The 24,410-nt window shown below is 39.6% G+C and overlaps 1 protein-coding gene across 5 annotated transcripts in view; it reads left to right on the forward strand.

Annotated features, from left to right (window-relative positions):
• The window catches only part of HDAC9 (histone deacetylase 9), a 487,500-nt gene that overhangs the window by 29,810 nt on the left and 433,280 nt on the right, over positions 1-24,410 (forward strand). For 3 of the 5 annotated variants that reach the window (XM_074574814.1, XM_074574815.1, XM_074574818.1), the window contains exon 2: positions 8,817-8,929. In XM_074574814.1, coding sequence (XP_074430915.1) covers positions 8,911-8,929 — 19 coding nt within the window. In that variant the 5' untranslated portion in view covers positions 8,817-8,910. Of the gene's footprint in view, positions 1-8,816; positions 8,930-19,396; positions 19,583-24,410 lie in introns of those variants that run through there. The other 2 variants (XM_074574812.1, XM_074574821.1) reach the window with 2 other exon arrangements.

Below are 24,410 nucleotides of genomic sequence, written 5' to 3' on the forward strand. Positions count from 1 at the left end.
CCACAGGAAAAGTCATATTTTAATGACATGAACTGCAAAAGTTTACATGTTTGCTTTCTTCTTCTTGTGTAAGACCATTTATTAAGAATGTGTATTGGAGTGGTGTTTTTTATTTTATGTGTATGCGTATTTGGAATAAACAGCCATATGTCCATCCGTAACCAGTTGTTAATCGTTTTTGTGGGTTAAAATTACATTTAATCTCATGTATTTTTAGAGAAACGGATTTTCTCGGACACACAGTAGGCAGAGATGGGTAAGAGTTTGCCCTTTCGGTTTCAGCAGAGTTGTTTCCTTTCACATAATGCAAAAGGATTTTTCGTGTGTGTTTGTTTTTGTTTTTTTTTTTTTTTAATTATCAGGGAATAAGTTACTGATGATGACCGACAATAAATTATTGATTAAAGAAGTCTTGCCTCCCTCAAATATCTCCTGAATTAAACACAGTTTAGGTCAGTAGTGCAGAGCTCAAAGTGCTCATGTAAGTCAGTCTTTGTACTTCTGCTGTCATTTAAATTTGCCTTTGCTCTCCACAAAGGTCCGCTTAAAATTTTTCATCGGCAAATTTAAGAATGTTCTTATAGTCTGATAGAAAGCATTTCTAAATTATGTGCTTGATTTCTGTCAGAGGCTTCCTTCCCAGGAGCCTGGATAATTAGTTTTGGCAGTGCTGGGGAAGAGGGGCAGAATAAGAAAAATTTAGAATTTGAGATTTCCTTCAAAATAATCTGTGTTCTGTTATGTCTTATAGTGGCTCGCTGTGTCCAGTTTTTTGAGGAAAAGAAAAAATTGTAAGAGACAGATGCTTTCCTTCAGTTATATTCATGTGGTGGAGATTTCTCCACACCCTTGTGTGTGAGAGGACTATACCCACTTTAGAACTACCAACAAGGGCTGTTCTTTGTGTGTCTTGGAGCTGCTTGCAGAATGGGTGAGGCTGAAAGTATCTCTAGAGATTGTACGTTGTGCATTGGGTTTGAATTAAACCATCAGCTAGAGTAGGCTGATCAAGGCCATGCCCACTTGGGTTTTGAGTATCTCCAAGGATGGAGACTATACAGATACCTTGGGCAACCTGTTCCAGTGGAAAAGGTTTTTGTTTATTTCTTTCTTTCTTTCCTTATGTTTAACTGGATTTCTTCAGGTCTCTGGTATTTTTTTTTTTTCATTGCTAGCCACTAGACTTCAGTTCAGAAGTTTGTGAGCTCACAGTCTTCCCTTGTGAGCTACCATTAGGGCATAGAGAAGCATTAACTTCTGATACTTCCATCCCTCTTTTTCATCAGGTTTTGTGAAGAGTCTGAGAAGTCCATTATGCTTCCCTGGGTCCAGCAGGGTCCACTGGCAGGACTCTGCGAATGCAAGAGAGAGCTCTCTCTCTCTGCAAGTGCCTGTGTATGTCCGTTAGTAATACAGTCTCAGCTGTAGTTATGTTTCACAATGCTTCAAGTGGCAGAAGTGACAGAAGTCAAATCTGTGCTTGTGACCACCTAATTTTATGATTCATTTTTCCCCAGCAGAAGTTCTTTTTGTTTCCAAAATATTTTTAAGCAATACTGACTAAAATCTGGCATAACAAAAAACAAACAAACAAAAAACCCAACCAAACAAACAAAAAACCCCCCAAAACAAACAAACAAACAAAAAATGAATCAAAATGTGGACGTGAAGAGGCTAGCCCATCTCATGTTTTATTTCTGCTATGAAAGAATCATGCAGGCCAGTGCCTCACCTGGTGAGGTCCCAGCTACTGCCTGGTAGTACTTGATGCAGGATGAATCTCGTACCTTGCTTCTACTTTGTGATGGCATAGCTTGATGTGCACCTCTCTTGGCCCAGCCAAGGGGCTGGCGTGGAGAGGGGGGACAGGACAGCTTAAGCTGCGGTAGAAGTATTTCTGCAGCTGTGTGGTGAACAAGTTCAAAAGACCTGATGAGGCTGAAAAAAATAGTTGTTTTTAGCTAGATCATATTTCTAACTGGCTTCACTGGGAAACAGAGCAGAAGCTTGTGCCAGTTTGCTGTAATTGGCATAGCAGAAGTCCAGCCAGCTGTTTAGCAGCACATTATTTAATCTTGATGATTGAGGCCTAAGACTCATTTTTAACAGAAGGCATCATCTCATCTTGCTTTTTAGAAACCTTATTTGCTTCATCTCTGTAGTAGATCCTCAGTGTAAAAGAGATTGACCAAATGGCTGTATGGCTCCTTTGCTTGCTTAAGAGAGCTTCAGAAAGGAGTATTTGTCTTAATAGACAGAAGTGTGAGCTTCCCACTTACAGCTACATTAAGTAGTATGCTCACAGTATGCATGAGGTATAAAACTACTTAATATTGCATATGAGTTATTGAAAAAGTACAGTGATGTAACTTACTCTTCAAAAGAAATAACATGAATTTCTTGACTCTTTAATTTCTGCATCCATCTGCAGCCCAGTTCAGATGGGTAGGAAAAGGGGTCGGTGGCGTTGCAGTTATGCAGCTGATGCCGAGACACTGCAAGATCCAGCCAGTGGGGTCCTGGGGAGAAATGGAGGGACAGCATTATCCTAATTGCCTTTCTGCACAACATTATGCGTCTCCTGCCACCCAGTATACTTCAATGTTTCTGGTTTAAAACTAGCTACGTGTTAGTAGTATAGCTGAGGATTCCTTACAGACTGTGTAAGGCATTTCTGTTACCCGCTATGTGTGTCAAAAATGACTTTGGTGGGGAAGTACAAAGAGCCTGATAGTCCTGAACTCGCTGCTAGAGTAGTTCTTTAATACCAAACCCACAAGGATATGTACTGCAAAATTGCTACAGATTTTATTCAGTAGCTACCTAATTAAGAATAAGGTACCCAAACACCTTATTGTAAAAATATTAATCCCGCACTGAGCTCTGGACAGTGAAGGCATTGCTCTTGTGGAACCGTGAAATTCTCTCTGAAAGCAGTTATATACCCCAAATATCTGTTGGACTGGACTTTGATAAAGCTGCTAGTAAATCTGGACTGTACTTGAATATAAAGGTCACTGGCTAGTAGTGTTATGCTGCATAATATCCTGGGTTTAGCCTACCTCGTTCTTATGTTTGTTAACCAAATACAATAGAAAGGCAATAAAAGACGATATAGACATTTGCTCTTTGAGCTGATGTCTTTAAGTCCTTAGTGTTTAGAATTCACACCAATGTTTCTTAACATGTGATCTTGGTTTTTTTTCCTTTTCCATACGCCAGCTCACTTCCTGATCAAATTTTGAAGGTTCATGTAAGATTAGAAGGATTGGATTTGGCACTCTGGATTTGGCTTACGTGGGTGAAATTCATTTTAGTAAAAGTTCAGTGTAATTTGTCTTCCAGCCTTTATATTGACATGCTTTTTTTTTTTTTTAAAGATCTTCAGCTTGATCTCTCTCTTTTTTTTCCCCTCTGATTTTCATTATATACAGTATGAATACTTATTCAAGATTTTTGTGTAAAATATCAGTGGTTTGGAAGAAGTGTTTTTTTTTTTTTTTTTTTTTTTGTTTTAACCATCAAGTTTTTCATGCCCTCTAGAGAAAAAGTGTTGTTGGGGGATTGGTTTATTTATTTTTTTTTTTGTTGTTTCAATCTTTCAGATGTGTTCTAGTTTGCTTTTTGCTAAACTGCTTGTTGGACAACAGAATTTGTACTAATTCTGACAGCTGTTTCAGATGCTTAGTTTTTTAACACACAAGCTGTTGTGAGGAGTTAGGGATTACTGTTCCTTTCTTGTGACACTTGAGGTGAATGGCCTACAGGATTTTGTTCCCAAGTACAAGACAACAATTTTGTTGATAAGTAACTGTAAGCTATTTTAAAATAATATATCCAGCAGCAAATCAAATAGATGTGTTATTAGGGGTGCCAGCCTGTCATGTTCAGAATATAATGAAGTGTACCATTCTATATTTTTATCCACGAAACCTTTGCGCAGTGATTTTTCTAAACCCCTTTACAAATAGAGATATTTTGGAGTAGGATAAAAAATTCTCCTGGAAGATACCTCCGGGATGTAGTTTTGAAAACCTTGTGCTTATGGATTCATTTCAAAAGCGCTCATGAAAAATTCATCTTGGAGAAGGGGGAAATAGAAGTAGAAATATCTATTTAATCTGAATTCTGTTAATTTGTATTCACTGCATCCTATTTCAGAAAGCCAATTCCCAAAATAATTTTGAAGTATAGGCACAAGATAGAAAAAAAGGTAGTTAGTGAATATAGTCTTGGGACAGCGCAGTGAGAGATGACAGTTTAAAGGAATGGTATTAACTTGAAGTGCTTACTTTTGTTTGAAAATGTGGTACCTATTTATAGTCATGAGAAACATAAGCTTTATGGTGGCCACTGGGCATGAAGACCTACATTCCATCTTGTGCTGTGCTTCTGTAGCAGTTTCACAGCTGCATCAATCCTTGGAGCACATGAACTACTGAATTCCCTTTGAAGGAAAAAGAGCACGTTCGTTGTTCCTGGGTGAGCAAATGAAAGTCACTGATGAGCAGCGTCACTGCCAGGGATATATCTGAAGGTAGATGCTAATTTGCTGTGTATTGTGCTACAGTCTAATATTGCAAGTTGATAACTTGTTTAACAAATTATCATCCAGTTTAAGTGGATTGCATTAGGAAATGCAGATAATCTATACTGAGTCCTGGAGCCACTTGCTGTACCTTAGTATCTTCAAGATTTGACCATTAGGAGCTGTGTGCTGTTTTTTGTGGGTGGAGGTGGACTATAAATGCATCTCCCAAGGACAATAGTACCCTGCATAAAGTTACAATGTACCGTGGCCGGCACTATGCTTTTTTCATTTGGTTCAGTGCTAACAAAAAATATGTGTCACTGCAGTTCATACTGTCTAATTTACACTATGACATTCCTTCAGTAAAGGGAAAGAAATGAAGCATGTCAGCTTATCAGTAGAAGTCTGTTTGAATGAGTGTGTCTGCGTGGTGGATATAATTCTGCATACGATGATGTGGAATTTTTCATGGTTCTAAATGTGAGCTTTGACAATGTGAGCCTTGTATCATATTTGCAGGGAGTTGTTAAAACTGAACCTGAACAACAACATTCAGCTACTGAAAGCTTTGCATTTACAAGAAATATATGGAAATAGAGTATCAGGCAGGATGCCAACCAGCACTTCATAAAATCTAAGACTACCAGTGCCGTTGAATTTGCAAAATTCCTTAACAGAAATCTTTTTATGGGGATCCCAGCAGAATGCTTTTTTATATGGGAGTTACTCTCAGTAGGTTTAACAGCAATGAATATTCAGTGCTGATGCTGTCTATGTTGATCTTGAGAGGGAAAAATCCTTAACTTCCGCATCATGGAATCACAGGGTAGCTGAGGTTGGAAGGGACCTCTTCCTCAAGTCCACCTCCTCCTCAAGGCTGGGTCAAATGCAGCAGGTTGCCCAAGACGGTGTACAATCTCCAAGGATGGAGACTCAGCAGACTTGCTGGGCAGTCTCTTCCTGAGGTGTTTGGCCTCACTAACAGTGGGAAAGTGCCTTCTAATGTTTAAATGGAATTTCCCATAGTTCTGTTTGTACACATTGCCACTTACTCTGTCACTAGGCGTCACTGAGAGGAGTCTGGATCCGTCTTCTTCACTACTCTTTACATAGCTGCTCTGTGATGGAGCACCTCCTTTTCCTCTGACCTTGGTTTTCTTTCTGTTTCTCACTTTTCTTTCCCCCTTATCTCTCCATCTGGTGTTTTCTGCACTTAAGTATTTTTTCACAGAGGCTCCACAAAATTTGGTGATGGCCTAAGCTTTGGCCTGTGGTGGGTCTGTTGCAGGGCCAGCTGGACCAACTGTGACTGGCACAGGAGAGCTCTCTACTTTCTTCCCCCACCGTCCACCCCTGCAGCCCCCCGACCCATCCCAAACCTTGCCACATACATTCAGTGGATCCATTTTCTCTAGCCTGTTGTGGTCCCTCTGCATGGCAGCACAACCATCTGCTCTGTCAACCTCTCCTCCCAGTTTTGAATCATCTGTAGAATTGCTGAGGGTATACTCTGTACCATCAGCCAGGTCCTTAATGAAAAGCAGTTCTGACACCAGTATTGACCCCCAGGTGCTCCATTAAGGTAACTGGCCTCCAGCTGGACTTTGGACTGCAGATCACAACCCTTTAAGCCTAGCTCAGCCAGATTTCAGCCACCCTGCTGTCTACTTATCTATCTGTATTTCACAATTTGTCTGTGAGGATGTTATGGGAGACAGTGCTGAAAGCCTTTCTAATTTCAAGATAAACAACATCCACTGCTCTCCCCTCACCTGTTTTGCTAGTCATTTCACTGTAGAAGGCTATCAGGTTGGCCAAGCATGATTCTCCTTCATATATATATATGCTGACTATTTCCCATCACCTTTGCGTATTTGGAAATTATTTCCAGGATTATTCTCTCCATCACCTTCCTAGAAATTGGGGTGAGGCTGACTGGCCTGTAATTCTCTGTATTCTCCTTCTTGTCCTTCCTGAAGACAGGAGTAACATTTACTTTCTTATGGTCTTTGTGAACCTCCCTTGATGGTCATGACCTTTCAAAGGCAATTGGAGAGTGGCTTTACAGTGATATTAGCCAGCTCCCTCAGCATCCATCCCATCAGGTCACATGAACTTCTGTATGTCTAGCTTGTTTCAGTCTTCCCTGACTTGATTCTCCTCCAAGGGTAAGTGTTCCTTGTTCCAGAAAAGCATGGAAGAGCTGTGAAGCAGCTTCTTTCTATAGAGTTTCAGCAAAGCTGGTATCCTAGTGCAGTGGTTCAGGATGGTTGGGACCATGGTTGGGACCATTATATTGATGGAGTGTCGAATCTTGATATTTGCACTGACAGGAGCATGCCAAGCCTGTCTGCTGATTTCTCACTATCTCATACAACTATCCCAAATTACTTGCAGTTATTTTTAAATGGGAAGAAATGGAAATTTGTTCATGTGAGGTGAAAGCTTAGCCATTTGAGAGTGCAGTCTGAACCAACTGCATGTTCTCTGGTCATACTAGCTTCAAGTATCCACGTAGATGGGAGGGTCTACATGAAGTGGAATCGGATGAAATAGTAGCTTTAGTTATGGTTTACTTATTATAAAAGTATTTTCATTGGAATATTTTCAAATCCTAATGTCCCGACTTTTCTATTATGTTTAGTTTAAATGTCTACTGAAAATTCACTCTAGTAATGTGCATAGTTAAGCATTAATATCCATTACTTTACTTTGTGAGATATCAGTTACTCACATCTGGGGCTGGATACTGAGTGAATGGATGTTGGATTCACTGGAAAATGTTTTTCATTATATGTGTAGCTGCTAAAATAGTAATGAGCTCTCTGAAATTAAATAATAATCTTAGAACTTGCCTAGCCTGAATTGTGCATTTGTTGTACTTATATTGACACATCTTGGAGCTACATGGGGAAGTAACTTGCCTGCCTCAATCAAGGTAAAGACGTGCCCAAATAGAGGTTTTTGATTAGATTAACAGTAGAGGCTGTTCAGTTTAATAGCAGTTCCGTCTGATATTTGATGAAATTTGATGCATGAGGTAAGCAAGAGAAAGAAGTTAGGATATTCATGAAGTATTATGAATTTTGGTTTTACAGATGCTGTCTGCTGGAGTATTGGATGTGTCCAAATATCATGCCTGTTTGAGCAAGCTACTTTAGTGAGCATAAAAGCAGAAGTTACTTATCTAAATGTGTGATTTCCCTTTCTTGAACGATAATGATGCTAAACTTAAATGATTATACTTGGTTAAAATGTAATTTACTATCTGAAATTTGGCGGAGCTCAGCTTGAAACTAAATGTGCAGTTGGTGGTTTAAAAAAAGTGACAAAAGCTGCTAAAATATTCAGCACTAAGAATATCTTTGACTACTTAGATGCTTCAGGAGCAGTGGCTGAATAGGATAGTCACAGTCGTTTTAATGCACTACAACCTTCTTCTCTCTCCCGTTATGCTGTTTGTATCATGCTTGAATGAAAATATATTTTAGTTCCCTGAAAGCCTCTTCTCTGCAGCTTTAAACTTTCAGCAGATGGGAATATTAGAGGAATGCTTTTGCCTCTGTTTCTGCATTGAAGTGAGAATGCCACAAGGCTCTGAAAGGATCCAGCCAAATTGCAGAACTGTCCTTGCCCTGCTCTCAAGCAGCCCATGCTATTAGCAACTATCTTGGTGGTGTCGGAGATGCCATCGACTAGTAGTGGGAGATCCATTAAACTATGCTAATAATTTCAGCAAGGTCTATTCTGAATTATGTAAACATTTGAGGTTAAGGAAGTAGTAGATATTCCAGAAAGGCTTTTGAATGCAAATCTGTTTCTGCATATTCATGTTTCAATGCTGACTGCAAGTGTCTACAGTAGGAGTAAAACTATGAATTGGCCACTGCTTAGCCAAAGGGATATAATCCGGCTATTTTTTCCTTAAGTCTTTCAAACTCTAGTTCATGTAATTCCCTGATCTTAGTGGAAAGAGAAAGGACCAGTTAATCATTTACTTTCTAATATTGTTATGTGACTATAGATGGGCTGTAACTCAAATTTGTATCTGAGTCTGAACTGCCTTGAGGATTTTTAGCTTGAGGATTTTTAGCTTTAGTCTTGTTTTCGTTGGTCATCACCTCTCGAATTTACAGCAAAAAATGTACATGAAAGAATGAACCTTTAGTTTGAGAAGATTTCAAGTGCTCTTCTGTTTAAGAGTGGTTGACATAACTATCATCTCTTTAAAAATAGTATGCCATTAATGTATAGGTCAAAGGCGTTTTTTCTGTATTTTATTTAGATTCTACCCACTTCTGGAAGAACCTCAAAATCTGAAGAACTTTTGCCACAGTTTGGCTTTAGACTGTCAACAAACTACCATTCCATCAAGAGCAATGAGCTCCACAACACCAGGTCAGTTTGTTTGTTTATTTTCATACCTCACTCCTGCAGAACAGTGTCCTCTGTTAGGATGTATGGAATTCTTTGTGTTGATGCAATGGATTCAACAAGTGACTGATGTGCCAGCTGCACTTCGTAAGATACGACTGTCTTATAAAACAGGATAAAGGCTATACAGGCAAAACCAGGTATTTTGGGGATACCTTATCCTAGCTGAATTATAAAGCTGGTATAACCATATAGTGCTTTTAAAACATTTTTGTAGAGTTTATTAAGAAAATCTATATTATGACTGGACATGAATAGGCATCTTAAAACATTTTAATTCTTAGTATTTGTATTTAGTCATTAAATGGTTATCTGCCTTTGCATGATTGCCCCGTTTAAAGAAAGTGCAAATGGTATTCTGTTATTTTTCTTCTTAGCCCTAAAGTCATATTTGCTGACATTGGGCATTCTCTGTAGAGCTTCCTCCTTTTAAGGATGTGTAATTAACAGTGAACCTGCTTTATCCGATATCTGCAAAATGAGTTACTGCAGGTTCACCTCATAGAAAAGGAACTGTTAGTAGCTGAAGACCCAGTGTTCAAACTTCCAAAGAAACAGAATGCTGCATATGGAACATGCCTTGACTTCAGTTCTTTTGAGGAGTGAGAGTCCCCAACTCAAATCTGTGCAATGTCCCATATGGTTCGCACTTTGTTCACCCACACTTGAAGTATCTATTTCTAGTACTGTTGATAAAATAACCCTTTACAGGTGGCTTATTTTATGACTGCTTTGGTTTTGTGCAAACAGCCTATAAAAGCATCAGGGAAAACACTGTAATAGTTAGCAAGCTGTATTTATCTGCTAGATGCCCAATCTCATAGAAATGTAATTCACTGAGGATTTTTGGAGAATTGTTGACTGTAGTGTTGAAAACTGGCAATAACTGCTTTTACATTAAATGGAGTCAAGCATAGCTGGGTTTCATACTTGCCCTCTTTTTCTTACAGTACAATTTAGTGCATGCAGTGCATGCATCCATACAAAGCATGACAGGGCATTCAGCAGAAAGGCGTGTCTTTGTTTTATCTGTATCCCAGTGGTGACTAATAGGAAATAATCTTGTACTTTCCTAAACACGCAGTTAAAATTCCAAGATACTCCAGTTAATTTACTATCTTTCTAACGTTTCTTATCTTGCATTAGATAAGTCTGTGGAAATAGCCAAAAATGAAATTGGCTCTCACAAAAGGAAAGTAATTTTTCCAATATTCTTATTGCTATGAAGAAACATACTGTAAAGAGGCATTCATGTTTGCTGTCTTTCCAAATCAAATAAAGCAGAAAAATTCAATATAATCAGATTACCCGTAATCTGATAAAGTAGATACTTGATAAGGTATTTAGACACTTTAGAAACATTGCTTTCAGTAGGAGTGAGATGCCTAAATATCTTCAAATCTAGGCCTTAGTGTCCCCCATCATTAGAGTTTGCCTGTGAAAACTCTGAGCTGCTTCACCAACCATGTCAAAACACCTTTGTGGCACACTGCAGAGTTGCAGTATTCAAGGGCAACATCACCCACGGGATCCTCATTTTTCTTTCGCTCAGCGAAAGGGAAATGTGGCAGGATTTATTTGGACTTCGGTCCTGCTTGAAGTGAATGCTGTGGACTAAAGGAGGAAAATTAAGAAAAATGGATTGGCACTGATGTGAGCAGCTTGTTTCTGTTATGGTTAGCCTGTGGAGGGCAGTTCATGCATTTATGGCACATAGTTTAAATGGCAAAAGCCTGCTGGAGATGGGTCTAGTAGTGTTAGAGTACAGGGTTTTGTGCTCTCGCTTTTTTTTATTCCTGAGAATCTTGTGTTTCTTCAGGGAGTAGGTTGCTATATTCAGTTACAGCGAATGGTTAGGGCAGTTTTAAATAATTTCGAAGCAGGAAACTTTAAACGTTCCAATTTAATACAGACAGCATTTAAAAACAACCTTTTTCTATTGTGTATGTTGTGATGCTGCCTCATTTGAATACAAATCTGTGTGTCTTCTGTATAAGATCTGTGAAAATTTCCATAATATATTGTAAATATTGTAAATATCCATATTTTAGGTCATTGTTGTTGGTTACAACAGAATGGTAGTTGTATTTTTTCATTTTACACGTTATCTAGCCCACATATATATAGCTTATGTATGCACATTCATACATACTGTTTACACAGAAGATAAGTATACTTAAAAAAAAAAAAGAAGAGAAGAAAAAAACAAGAGGCAAACTGGTAAAGCAGTACTACTCTGTAAATAAATGGTATAGGCTAACACACTTCATGGGTGGCTTGTTCTGTCAATGAAAAAATCTGAAATGCTATAGAAAGCTTCGAGTGTTGTGCGCTATGCTAAATTTCTCTGTATTTTTACAACGTGATATGCTATGTGGAAGAAATACTTATTTCTTTAGAATTGCTTTCCCTTCATACCTGAATTGTCAGAAAGTGCATTGAAAGACCCAATGTGGAACAAGCAACAATTCCGCATGTTTTATTGAAGTATTTATCTGAGGAACCTCTTGCGATAGGGTTTGTTCGCAGCACCCGTGCACGTAAGTATTTCCTTACATGATGCAATGAACAGGTCTCCAGTGTAGCAACATCTACTTGCAATAACACTGTAACCTGTTAAATTGATCTCAGCTCTTTGAATCCAAAGGGAGCAGGCTTTTGCTAATCTGTAGAGCTATAAAGTAAATGCTGAATCCCAACAGGGGAAGGTGCTGATGTTTGCTTGTTTGCTTCGCTTGTTATAAATTGTAAGATCATTAAGGAAATGTTTACATCCTGTTGCCATTGCCTGTTCAAAACTGATTTGTGTGCATAAAAAGCATTGGACAGAAAAAGAAAATACTTATTTGCTCTTATAGGGAATAGTTAACATATTGTTTTGAGAGAGACTCCTTTTTTTTCTTAATAGTTTTTTTTAAAAATACAGTGGTGAAGTGGTGAATTAATGCTCACAGATGTATTTTGGATTTATTTGGCTCTAACTGTCTAATACTTTGAAAAAGATCTTCTGTTAACATGGTGGTGTCGTCGGGGATTGTGTCTGTTGTGTGCCCACCAGCTCAGTTTCCAAGGATTCTAACCCTTGCAAAGGCCGTTACTTTTCTGAACAGGAGATCACTTCATTTAAAGCATTTGTTGACTTAATACAGTATTTCTTACCCAGTTTTTTTCAAAGAACAGCCCTATGGGGAAGGGTGGACTATAAGTATTTCTCTAAAGGTAAAGATCATGGAGGCATGATGATCTTAGGTTTTATTTTTGTACCCTGAGAAGGGGAGTAAGTCTGGAGAGATGTCATCTCTTCTCCCCTTTCCCTCTCCTGTCACCCACATCTTTCAGATTTTGTGCTTTGCTTTTCACCTTGAAATTAGAAGTAACATTGGAATAGTTAAATTAAGTAAATTCTACCAAATAACCCAAAACACCAAACCCCCTGAAGTTGTTAATGGAATCACTGGGGTAGACTAACTTCTGTTAGGGAAGAGGGGCAAGTAATGTTAATAGATGATACTAATAAATGATGAAGGAAGATACCTGGAACTCTAAACTGTCTATCCAGTTTCCAGATGCTACAAACTATTGCTAAATGGGCATCGTTCAGTATCGCAGTCCCACAGTGTTTAAAACACATACGCAGTTTATCCGCTTTCTTCCTTTTACTGTTGCAAACAGGCAGAATGCTGCTGTGGAAAGCTGGTCATTGATTAAAGCGAGAGAGCTTTTCAGCATCCTGGGGATCGTGCTGGTTTTCAAAAGCATAACAACGTGCGCCTGCTGCTAAGAACAAGTTCAGAATATGTACAGTTTACTTGCACGTAGGTGAAATCAGCTCTTTCATATATTTGTAATTACTGAATTAAAATCCTGGTCTGATATATAATATTTTGGAAATCCCTGTTCAAACTTCTTCCTGCTCTTCAAAAACATTGCTTATTTTTCCAGGTCTTAAGTATCATGCAAGAGCTGCCTGTTGCTGTAGTCAGTTGGAAAGTGATTTTTCTTTTCTTAATGAACTGAGTGGGAAGACAGAGAAGCTGTGTGCTGAATTCTGCCAGTTTCTACTTTTGGATCACTTTTCTGTCATTTTGATTCTGAATTTCTTTAACAGACGTTTGTTTGTTCCTCTTGGGGAATAGCTTGTTCTTTCTCTCTGCGAAGCTGACTCCCCCTGTTTTCTTGTTCTGCTTTGCTCCACTTTTTCATAAATCATTTTCCTTATATTAGTAAAGACTAAGTATAGAAAATGCTACAAAATGATAATTCTACTACTGTTTTAAAATAAAATGCAGTGAAAGGTTATGTTGCAGTCCAGTAACCATCTCTGCGCCAGCAGTAGATACCATGAACAGATGAGTATTTTGATGAATGACTGCGTATGTAGTTACTCTAAAATACATTTTTTCAGTCTTTTTGTAAAAACATCTAAGAGAACTTTGAGTCCAAAACAAAGAAGCAAATGAAATACTAGAAAGTTAAAACCTCTGCTTCATACAGAAACAGGTGTGTTTCGGCAGGTGTTTAAGTCCAATTGAAGCTGAGTACATGGATGTTTTTCAGACCTCTGACTGTAGACTGAAGGAATCAAATGCATTTTTTCCTTATGATGACTTTGTTATTATTTTTCCTTTGATTTTAAAAAAATAATTAACAATTCACTTATAGAAAGGCTGGATTAGATATGTTTGGTGAATTCACCGGGATTCACTGAATGATATGTTATCATAGAATACTTTGGTTTGGAAGGGACCTTTAAAGATCATCTAGTTAAGCCTCCCTTGCAACGAGCAGGGACATCTTCACTGTAGCAGGTTGCTAAGAGCCCCGTCCAACCTGACCTTGAATGTCTCCAGGGATGGCGCATCTCCCACCTCTCTGGCCAACCTGTGCCAGTGTTTCACCACTCTCATTGTAAAAAATGCCTTCCTTATATCTAGTCTAAATCTTCCCTCTTTTAGTTTAAAGCCATTATGTCTTGTCCTGTCACAACACGCCCTGCTAAAACGTTTGGGCCATCTTTCCTGTAGGCCCCCTTTAAGTACCGGAAGGCTGCAGTAAGGTCTTCCTGGAGTCTTCTCTTCTCCAGGCTGAACAACATCAACTCTCTCAGCCTGTCCTCACAGCAGAGGTGCTACAGCCCTCTGATCATCTCTGTGGCCTTCCTTTGGACCTGCTCCAACAGGTCCCGTGTCTTTCCTGTGCTGAGGGCTCCAGAGCTGGATGAGAAATATACACCACTCCAGGTTGGGGCTCACCAGGGCATAGGGGCAGAATCACCTCCTTCGACCTGCTGGCTGTGCTTCTTTTGATGCAGCCCAGGTTATGGTTAGCTTTCTGGGCTGCAAGTGCACATTGTTGGCTCATGTCCAGCTTTTCATCCACCAGTACCCCCAAGTCCTTCTTGGCAGGGCTGCTCTCAATCCCTTCATCCCCTACCTGTATTGATGCCGGGAGTTGCCCCAACCCTGGTGCAGGACCCTGCACTTGGTCTCGTTGAACTTCATGAGGTTCACACTGGCCCACTTCTCAAGCCTGTCCAAGTCCCTCTGGATGGCATCCTGTCCCTCAGGTGTGTCAACTGCACCACTCAGCTTGGTGTTGTCTGCAAACTTGCTGAGGGTGCACTCCATCCCACTGTCTATGTCGTTGATGAAGACATTGAACAGTACTGGTCCCAATACTGAACCCCTGAGGGGCACCACTCATCACTGATCTCCTTCTGGACATTGAGCCATTCATCACTACCCTCTGGATGCGACCATCCAACCAATTAATTCCTCATCCACTGAACAGTCCACCCATCAAATCCATACCTCTCCAATTTAGAGAAGGATGTTGTCGGGGACTGTGTCAAAGGCCTTACAGAAATCCAGACAGATGACATCCGAAGCTCTTCTCTTGTCCACTGATGTAGTCATTCTGTCATGGAAGCCCACCAGGTTGGTCAGGCAGGACTTGCCCTTGGTGAAGCTATGCCAGCTGCCTCGAATCACCTCCCTGTCCTCCACGTGCCTTAGCATAGCTTCTCAGAGGATCTGTTCCACAGTCTTCCCGGGCACAGAGGTGAGGCTGACAGTTTTGTAGTTCCCAAGGTCCTCCTTTCTACCCTTTTAAAAAATGGGTGCAATGCTTCCCTTTTTCCAGTCACCGCTAACAACTATATATAATAATAGAGACCTATTAATAGGTAAGTTATCTATCTGTCTGTTGATGTGTGACAGAGCACTGCAGCTCTTTAAGATATCAAAAAGGAAAAAATAAAATCTATAAGCTCAGCCTTAACAAAATGTGTAAAAGAAGCATTCTTCCCCCACTGCACCCCCTGCTTTTCTTTAACTTTCAATGCAAAGCATGACTCAGATGCGCAGCTCAGATTTTGACCTCTTGATACTCCTTGCAGAAGTCCAAAATAGCCTGTCTGATATAAATCTTACTTTTGCCCTTACGAAATATAAAAGTTGCTGTTTATAGACTCTCTTTCTGTCTCTCTGTATATTTCTCATAATAGTTTAAGCCTGACATCCTTATCTAGGTGTTTCTAGGTAAAATCCCAATAATTCACAAACATGAATGAAAATTTTGGATCCAAAACATGTTCTGCCACTGGGGATTTAATATACAAGACAACCAAATAATGAACAAAATGCTCTGTGTATGCATTAGATAAGAAGGCATCATCTTGTTTACTTGCCAGTAATTAAAGTTTGTAAATACATTCAGCTACCTCCTATGTTTGGGTTTTTTTTCCCCTTTTAGAATTGATTTATGCCATTTGTCATTAAAATTGATGGTCAAAGCATTAAAGTGTCATGGTCCTGCTGTCATTTGTGCGTTTACACTTGTGTGCGTTCATGGAGGTTTGTCATTTTGTGTGCTAACTCTCAAGTTTTAAGTAAATAAATAATGACAGCACAAGTCAACTAGCCAGTGTGCTGTGGGATTAGTTACTGTTTTTTGCAGATTCAGGTTAACTGAAGAAATCAACTCTGGAGAATGTTTTTTGATATAACTTTGTGGTGCTTTAACATGATGTATGCATACAGACTTTAACTTGTACATACATAAAATAATTCCTATCTCTTCAAACAGATACTGTCCTTGAAAATTACTATTGTATTGATTTTTCCTTTCAGGAATTGCTTGTTAATATCGGCCACCAGATGTTTTTGTCTGGGAATTTGTCTTTCAAAATAACTGTGTTGTTGGTCTGTGTAGCCAAAACATGTCTTATGTTTTGAGCAGTATCTCTTTTAACAGCGAAATTAGCTCTCTGGGAACAAATTTTGAAAGGTTTTTCAATATGGTTTATAAAGCTTGTAAGGATTCTTCAGGAGGACATTTTAAGTATATAATTTCTCCTCAGTGTTCACTTAGACAGTTAGAACATGCACCTCTAGAAATAGCAATCAAATTTATTGTCCATCAACAAAACTCAGTATTTCACTGTCCTTTTAGACTTGTCAGATTTTTGCTCTGATTAGTTCATTAAACCAAGATGGCACAGTTACACTTTCACTGGAGTCTAGCAAACAAGCACAACTAAATTTAATTTAAATCAATGTGGCAATATGAATTGAATAAATTAACCACACAGTCATGCTTATCACCTTCAGGATCATTACTTAAATGGCTTTTGGGTCCCCAGCTAGTGTGCTTTGGTATATCCTGAATAAAACCCAGAGTTTAGTAACAGAAAAAACCTGCTCAGAGCAGCTCTCTTGCTATGACAGTGCTGGGCTTTCAATGCAGAAGTATTCTGTAAATCATTTTCCATGCTTTAATTTTTTCTGTATGCCGAAGGCTGTATCTTCAGGGTATGTAAACTGAGACCGTGCTGAATTTTGCTAGGTATCAGGATATAACTGGTTCTGGGTAAGCATCTGCTTGGGCATGAGTGCAGGACAGATTGTACAGAAGGACAGTTCCATGTTGAAAGAATCCTCCTCAATGAAATGTTTATTCCCAGTGGTATCTTTTCAATGGAATTAGCCTGTGGTGGTGTTTAGTGTGCATAAAGGTGTTAACAGTATGGAAGGGGCAGCAAATACTTCTGTTAGCTGTTGGGGAAGTTAGGGTTTTGATTTTGCATCTCAGAGCAACACAAAAATAAGTTGTATCTACTCGGATATTAAGTATCAGGTTTTTGTTAACACCTTATTATATATCAATATTCTTGTATGCAAGTTATCCATTCCTGTATGCTTAGCATTACACCAGATATAATCTGCTAAAAATTTTTTTAAATGTTCTAGAAGAGATTTCAGAATTCTATAAAATAAAGCTAATGCCATATTTTATGTTTTAAGTAGATATATATATACTTTCAATAGATAAATATATACTTTCAATAGGTAAAGATATATATTTATATTTGAGTGACCTTAGTAGAATGCAAATCAGAAGATTGCATTCTATAGAGAGTGAAAACATGATGTTACAACTTAAGTCAGCTAATATGGTTCTAAGAAAAAAAGTTTTCAAACAAATGGTTAATGGTTTTGATGATAGAAATCTTGCTCGATAAGGATAATTGTTGAGGAATATAATTAGGCTTCTGTGGTATGTGACAATCTGTTAAAAATAACACTATCCAAAATTATTACAGCATTAAATGAAACAAAAACTGGCGAACAGATCTCAGAAAGCATTGTGCACAGGGAAAACTGTTATCCCCTGAAGGTTTTCCTAGTAGATTTCTGTAGGAATTTATTATTAGTTTAACATTATTCAGTATTTTTATCAGTTATCTAGAGGAAAAGAAATATTAATTCTGGTAAAACTAAGATCAGTTATACTAGAATAAATTTGATTATATAAGGTTATATAATCCCACTTGATAAAGTAAATTCTTTTGAAAAATATGCATTTTAATAAAAAAAAAGTAACAAAGTATGTAGCATTTAAGAAGAGGAGAATCATAGAATATTGATTAGAAGAGACCTCTAGAGGTCCTGGAGGGCTATTGCCAACACCAGATCAGGTTAGGCTGACTGTAGATGAGCCTGGAGAATACTGAGGGCTGGAGTTTTGAGAGTTTCCCAGGGCATCTTGCTCGAGTACTGCATGGTCTTTCTGGAGAGAAGCCTGAGCCTCCCAAGTTAGAATTTGCGGCCCTTGAGCCCTTCACTGTCATCTAACAGCACTGAGAAAAATGTGCCTGCATGATCTTTGTAGCACCCCTCCAAGCAGTTGCAGGTAGCTCTTAAACCAGCGCCATAGTCATCTTCTCGCCAGACTCCGCTGCCTCAGCTTCCCCTTGCAGGTCGTGTGCTCTGGGTCCCTGACTTGATAGTCCTCTCTTGATAGCTCTCCACTGAAGTTTTTCACTGTCTCTCTGTACACAGGAGACATGGTAAACACCCTGAGTGACGAAAAGGGAAGCTACTACCCTGCAGTAGTTAATAAAGCACGTGGGCTTTGTTATGTCGTGGGAGCTGAATGCTGCGAGTAATGCTACTGCTTTGGTGGCCAGGTCCAGTGTTGGGGATGGAGTAGGCAGAACCTTTGGGTAAATCAGAAATGAGTATGTCTTAATTTCCTTTTCAACACAGAAAAGAGACCTGGGTAGGGTCAAGCAAAATTTTCTTTCACCCTTCATTTAGACTAAGCGAAGAAAGCTGTTCTTGGAGTACTGGTTCTAATTCTGATAGTGACACCACAGAAAAGGCTTTGAAGAAGAGTTTACAGAAATAGTGCAAGGTGTGGAAAATATACTTTATTTAAAGAAGCTTCAGGAGTTCAGTCATCCATTCTATTTTCTTTCGCTGATTTTTTTTTTTCTTTTGCTGCTTTGTGACTGATGATTCTTTTTATATATATGAATGCCAATGTGCTACATAAGATGCTTATTCCTAACAGGAAGATTTAATGATATCATATGCCTTTAGCCTGGAAGCTGAAGCTAGACAAATTCAGATTAGTAATGGGCTCCTTTTTTCAACAGTGTTGATAATTCACCATTGGAATATGCTGGATAATGACAGGAGCCTAATTCCTTGTGGCTCATTCTTACAAGCTGTAAATCCCAACAAGCCACCTAGAAGTTGCTTCGATTGTCACTAAATATATGACAAAATATTCATGTGTTTTTGCTGAATAGAAATCTGCCGTCACTCTGAGTAAGTCTGGAAAGCCTCCAAACTTAGAAGTTTGGTTTCCAGTCTCCCAGGAAATATTTAACCAACTCTGCTTCTACTACGTTATTGCCTGTATTTCTAAAATCATTGTGCTTTCTGGAAGCTTACGCAATGGGAGCATCCTACATTGCCTTAGAAAAGCTTGGCTTCACTTGGTGCAAACTCTTTAGTGTAAACTGTAAAGCCATCCCTAGGTGTATGAATTTGCTCTGGGAACAAAAATACTGTGTAATTCCAAAGCGAGTCAAGATCTGAAGCCGCTCAACGAAAGAAATGTCTCTGCTCCATCTAATTTCAGCAGGTGCCATGTGTCATCCTGTATTCCAGTTCCACACAGCCCAGGGCCTAGATATTCTTTTTTGGGGGATCACTACCATCTTTAAACTTCCTGCTTATATAGCTGGACCATCACATAGTCCAAGGAATACAATGTATGTACCAAGTTTGAGAAATCCTGATGCCTCAGAGGGTGGACCAGTCCTGGGTAAGTGCAATGTCTGCCTCTACTCTTCATGTTCATTTGTTCCTTTTTCCCCCTTTCCCCCCCCCCCCCCCCCCCCTTTTTCTTTTCTTTTCTTTGATCTGCCCCCAGTGTCTGAATTTCATTCTCAGTCTTGGCATACCCAGTAATCTGTTTGATCTCCTACAAACATGGCTTGTCTAGCATGCTGTCTGGGGGGCAGTTTGGGGTGTTGCTTTCTTAAAAAGACTTGACTAATTATCTCTCAGAGGCTATAAAGTAAAGTTTAGGCTCTCCAGGTGCTTCTTTGCCATATTCTATTTGGCAGGTAAGCTGCTGTCAATCCTCACATTTCAATTTGGAGAATTGCTTCTGTGGTATCCAGATAAACAAAAAAAATAATCCTTTTCCGATGTCATTATTAGCAGGGTTCTTTATATCTGAAAACACAAATATTGTGGAAGGTGCTCGTGGTTCCCTGCATCGTTGCAGACTTGCTTTACCTCCTGAGTGATTTTACTCATCAGATAGCTGTCTCACTTCAGTCATTTACTAAACAATTCAGTGTCAAGACTTAATGCTGTGTGTCTGTCGTAGTGGGGGGAGAGGGCAGGACAGAGTCACCTCTAGGGCAGGGGAGCAGGCAGGAGCCTGGGGGCAGGGCAACTGCAGGATTCAAAAAGCCCCCAAGGGGAAGGTTACATTTTGAGAAATTACTTTTTCACTGGCGGTGCCAGAATAAGCAGCTCTAGTGACTGCCTGCATGTTTCCACTATTCTTATTGACTGCTTGGTCCTGCCAGGTATATTTATTTGTGCGGCTGCAGGATAAAACAGATTTGGGAACTGATCCAGGCTCAGCTGTTCCTGAGAAACAGCCTGGATTGGTTCCTCATTGTGGTTTACTACATAGCCACACAATCAATGGTATGGGCAAGGTGAGGAAGGAAGAGGAAAAGAGTGTTTAACTCATGTATTACCTTTGAAAGAAATGATCACGAGTGATCCTTGAGCAGGAGAAGCATGGTCGGCCTCCAGAACTGTGGGATTACCTAGCCTTAGGTAAAGCTGGAGAGAAATAGTAAGGATGTTTTCGCATGTCTTCACTTTACTGGTCATTTCTGGTTTCGAAACTTAAATTAAGAGTTCCCAGTTCTGTCCATGCCGAAGTTGGAGGCTCAGCGAACATTCTTGGTTTTCAGCTCTGTAGCTGAAAGAGATGACCAGCATGGTCACATCCTCTGTCATACAGTGTACCACTTTTAAAGTGATACTTCAGCATCTGACTGGTAGATACTCTTTCATATTTATTACGATAAATGCAATACAAAGCAGTTAGAAGTACATGAAATATGCTTTGTTGAAAGATCGTGCAATTAGTATTTTCCTGTGTGAATTTATAACGTCTACATTTTTTGTGACAATCTGTTCTAAAATGTTACATTATGCAGAAAGTTAGATAAGACACCATGAACAAAAACTTTTCTTTTAGTTTCTTCATTCATTAGATTAGCTGCTTGAATGTTGATAATATTGAATATCCTAAAAAAAGGTGTGTTTGCCAACCCTTAATTTTTTCCCACCCACACACTGCCTCCTAATTTTGTCTCTAGCAGCCCAGATGTGTTTCTGCAGAATAAGTGTTTCTGCAGTGATAATTATAACACTTATAACAGGTAATTTGCAGATTAGGTAACTCACAAAAAGTGGGACTGTTTTGTAGCACCTTAATTTTGAAGCTGGTGACAATTACAAAACTTCATTACAAAGTCTGAAATTTTATAGTGTGTGCAACATCTTAATCTATAAATTAAGTACCACTTTGTAGCATTTAGCAAATGAAGGTCTAAAGGGACCTCAAGGTATGATTTAGTTTGGGGGAGAGAGGCAGACTTTACTCCAGGCAATGATGTGCATGTTGTGGGGTAGATCCAAGTTCTGCTGAACCAATGAAACTCATGGTTTCAACCTGCTTCAGGGCATATTTAAAAAGAAATAATTATCATCAGGTGGAGGGAGGGCATCTTCCCCCTCTACTGTGCCTTGGTGAGGCCACACCTGGAGTACTGTGTCCAGTTCTGGGCTCCCCAGTTCAAGAGGGATAGGGAACTGCTGGAGAGGGTGGAGCAAAGGGCTACCAAGAGGATTAGGGGACTGGAACATCTCTTTTATGAAGAAAGGCTGAGGGATTTGGGTCTCTTCAGCCTGGAAAAAAGACGACCGAGGGGGGACCTTATCAACACTTACAAATACTTAAAGGGTGGGTGTGAGGAGGATGGGGCCAGGCTCTTTTCAGTGGTGCCTAGTGACAGGACAAGAGGTAATGGGCACAAGCTTGAACACAGGAAGTTCCACCTAAACATGTGGAGGAACTTCTTTACTCTGAGGGTGGCAGAGCACTGGAACAGGCTGCCCAGGGAGGTGGTGGAGTCTCCGCATCTCTGGAGACATTCAAACCCACCTGGATGCGTTCCTGTGCAGCCTGCTCTCGGTGACCCTGCTCTGGCAGGGGGGTTGGACTAGATGATATCCAAAGGTCCCTTCCAACCTCTGCCATTCTGTGATGTCCAAGATAGACAAATGCTTGTATTAAAAGCTAACAATACAATGAGTTCCACAGTCCCCCTCGATGACCTGTTTCCATGCGTGATTATACCTAGAAACATATGGTTCCTATTGTTTCTATTTATATTTCTACTAGTTATATCTATTTCTGTTTAACATTGCAGTTTAGATATGCAAGATTTGTAAACTCTGAGAATTTTGGTCAAAGTTTTAATGTGGTCTGAAACAGATCAACACAAAAGATCTTATTTTGGACTGTTGCTCACTCTGAGGGAGGATTTTGAAATCATAATCCCTAGATAATGCTTTTTCTCTGTCTTTTTAATTTTTTTTTTTTATATTTTATTAGTTACGACAAAGCTGAGCAGCTGTCGGGGCCCTAGGATAATGCCTAATTTTGGTGGGGGTTGTAGTTCTTGGGGCTGTGATGTGCGGTGTTGCTGTTGTCAATCTCAGTGTCTGTTCAGAGTTGTCTCCCTTACAGGTGCTGGCCTCTGGCTGGGAATTCTGGCAGAAGGGGAGGCGACCTGAGACGGTTTGACAGAACTATTCATTAAACATGGGATATTTTGAGTTTAAAGTTTTTGGTTTAACACTTTGGCATCTTCTGCCAAAACAAAGCATTGAGCTATTTTAGTATTTCTGAATTCCTACCCAAAGTGCCCTTTGTTATGAATTATAGTTACTGGCTGTTTGATCTGATGACGTGAGAGCTAGTGACTGCTGCCATGCTATTTTCCCCCCTCAGTTGTTCAATGTTCTTCTCCTAGGATAGCATTTGCTAGTGGTTTTTTCCAGTCTTCTCTTTACTAGATTGCAAAAATCCATTTCTTTTACATTTTCGCATAGATCACACTTCTACATCTCTTCATATTTTCAGTTTTCTCTTAGATTCTTAAGGTGCCACCTGGAAGTGACAGGAAAATTTCTGTTGTATGAAATTAAAATTATTGTTTGTTACTCTGTCATTGCTTAATAACCCTCAATTTGCAGACACAGTCACTCTCAGGTGTCTGGATTATGGATTAACCATAATGGTTCTGTGCCCCTCAATAACTGACTGTAAGACATTGCCATGGCAGGAGTGATGTGGATGACAACGGCTCACACGTGGCTTCCTTTCTGTACTGCTGTTTAAGGCTGCATCTGTGCTCTACAGAAATTTCAAAAAAGCCTCTGCAGGTTTTTCAAAATTGAATGTCCATATCACCCATTTATGGAAGTTACACATTGTCTGTATTCTTCATTCTTCCTACACTGCGAATGGGGAACGATCTGGCATGAGTGGGAAATTCATGGAGGATTACTGATCTGGGGCATGGTGGAGGAAAAAGGTGTTTTCTGTAAGTATGGAGACCTGTGAGATACTGTGTGTGTTCTATGTTGTGTAACTCGCATCACTTGCTAATCAGAGGGGGAGAAAAAGATACGACCATTTCAGGAAATGGTCAGCTCTGGCTCGGGAACAGCCTTAGCAATCCTGTGTCTTGTAGAACACGCAGCCCATGCTGCCTGCATTTAAACAGATCTTCTTGTTAAGGATAGAGGGGGTTGTGATGCCAGCACTGTATTTCTAGATAAACTAATTAATAGGAAGAAGCATGGCAGAACCCCTGCTTTAAAAAAAAAAAAAAAAAAAAAGCATAAACCAGTTTGAGAAACACAGCTACTCTGTACTTTGAGTCAGTACTACTTTGAGGCAGTACCCTGCAATAAAGGCCAGTGCACAACAGACAGACTTTCAGCTGCAGGAAGAAAACAGACATCAGCTATCTTTCACAGCTTCTCCTATGGTGCTTGTAGCTGTTCCTCTGGCCTTGAAGTGTATCTTTAGTGACTTCAAGTGAATACAGCTCATGTAGTTATCCCAAACCCAGCTTTCAGTAGTTGCTGTGGGTGCAGAGAGTACTCTTACATTGCTCAAAAGCTGCCGCAGATCCAGATGAATATCCTTTTTCTGTATTGAAACATTCAGCAGTTGCCCTAGACAATTTTTGTGGACAAATTTACAAGTAAGTGTAAGCTAAGACAGGAGAATCCTGAAATAGCCATGACCGCTTTGTCTTTTCTGTTCAGTTATTTCGTGAAGAGCAGGAGGAGGGAGGAACTCAAAACATAGTGCTCCTATATGAAATACTATGTCACCTTTCCCCTGTGTGATTTCTTTGACTTCATAAATGTTTTACCTTTCCAAACTGGTATATTAGGACATGCCTTTCATGCAGTGTCCTTGGATGCACTTGAGGGGCCTACTTGCCCTCCATCACCAAACACACAGGTGCTCTCGT

The sequence above is a fragment of the Larus michahellis genome, chromosome 2, assembly GCF_964199755.1.
Source record: "Larus michahellis chromosome 2, bLarMic1.1, whole genome shotgun sequence".
NCBI lineage: Eukaryota > Metazoa > Chordata > Aves > Charadriiformes > Laridae > Larus > Larus michahellis.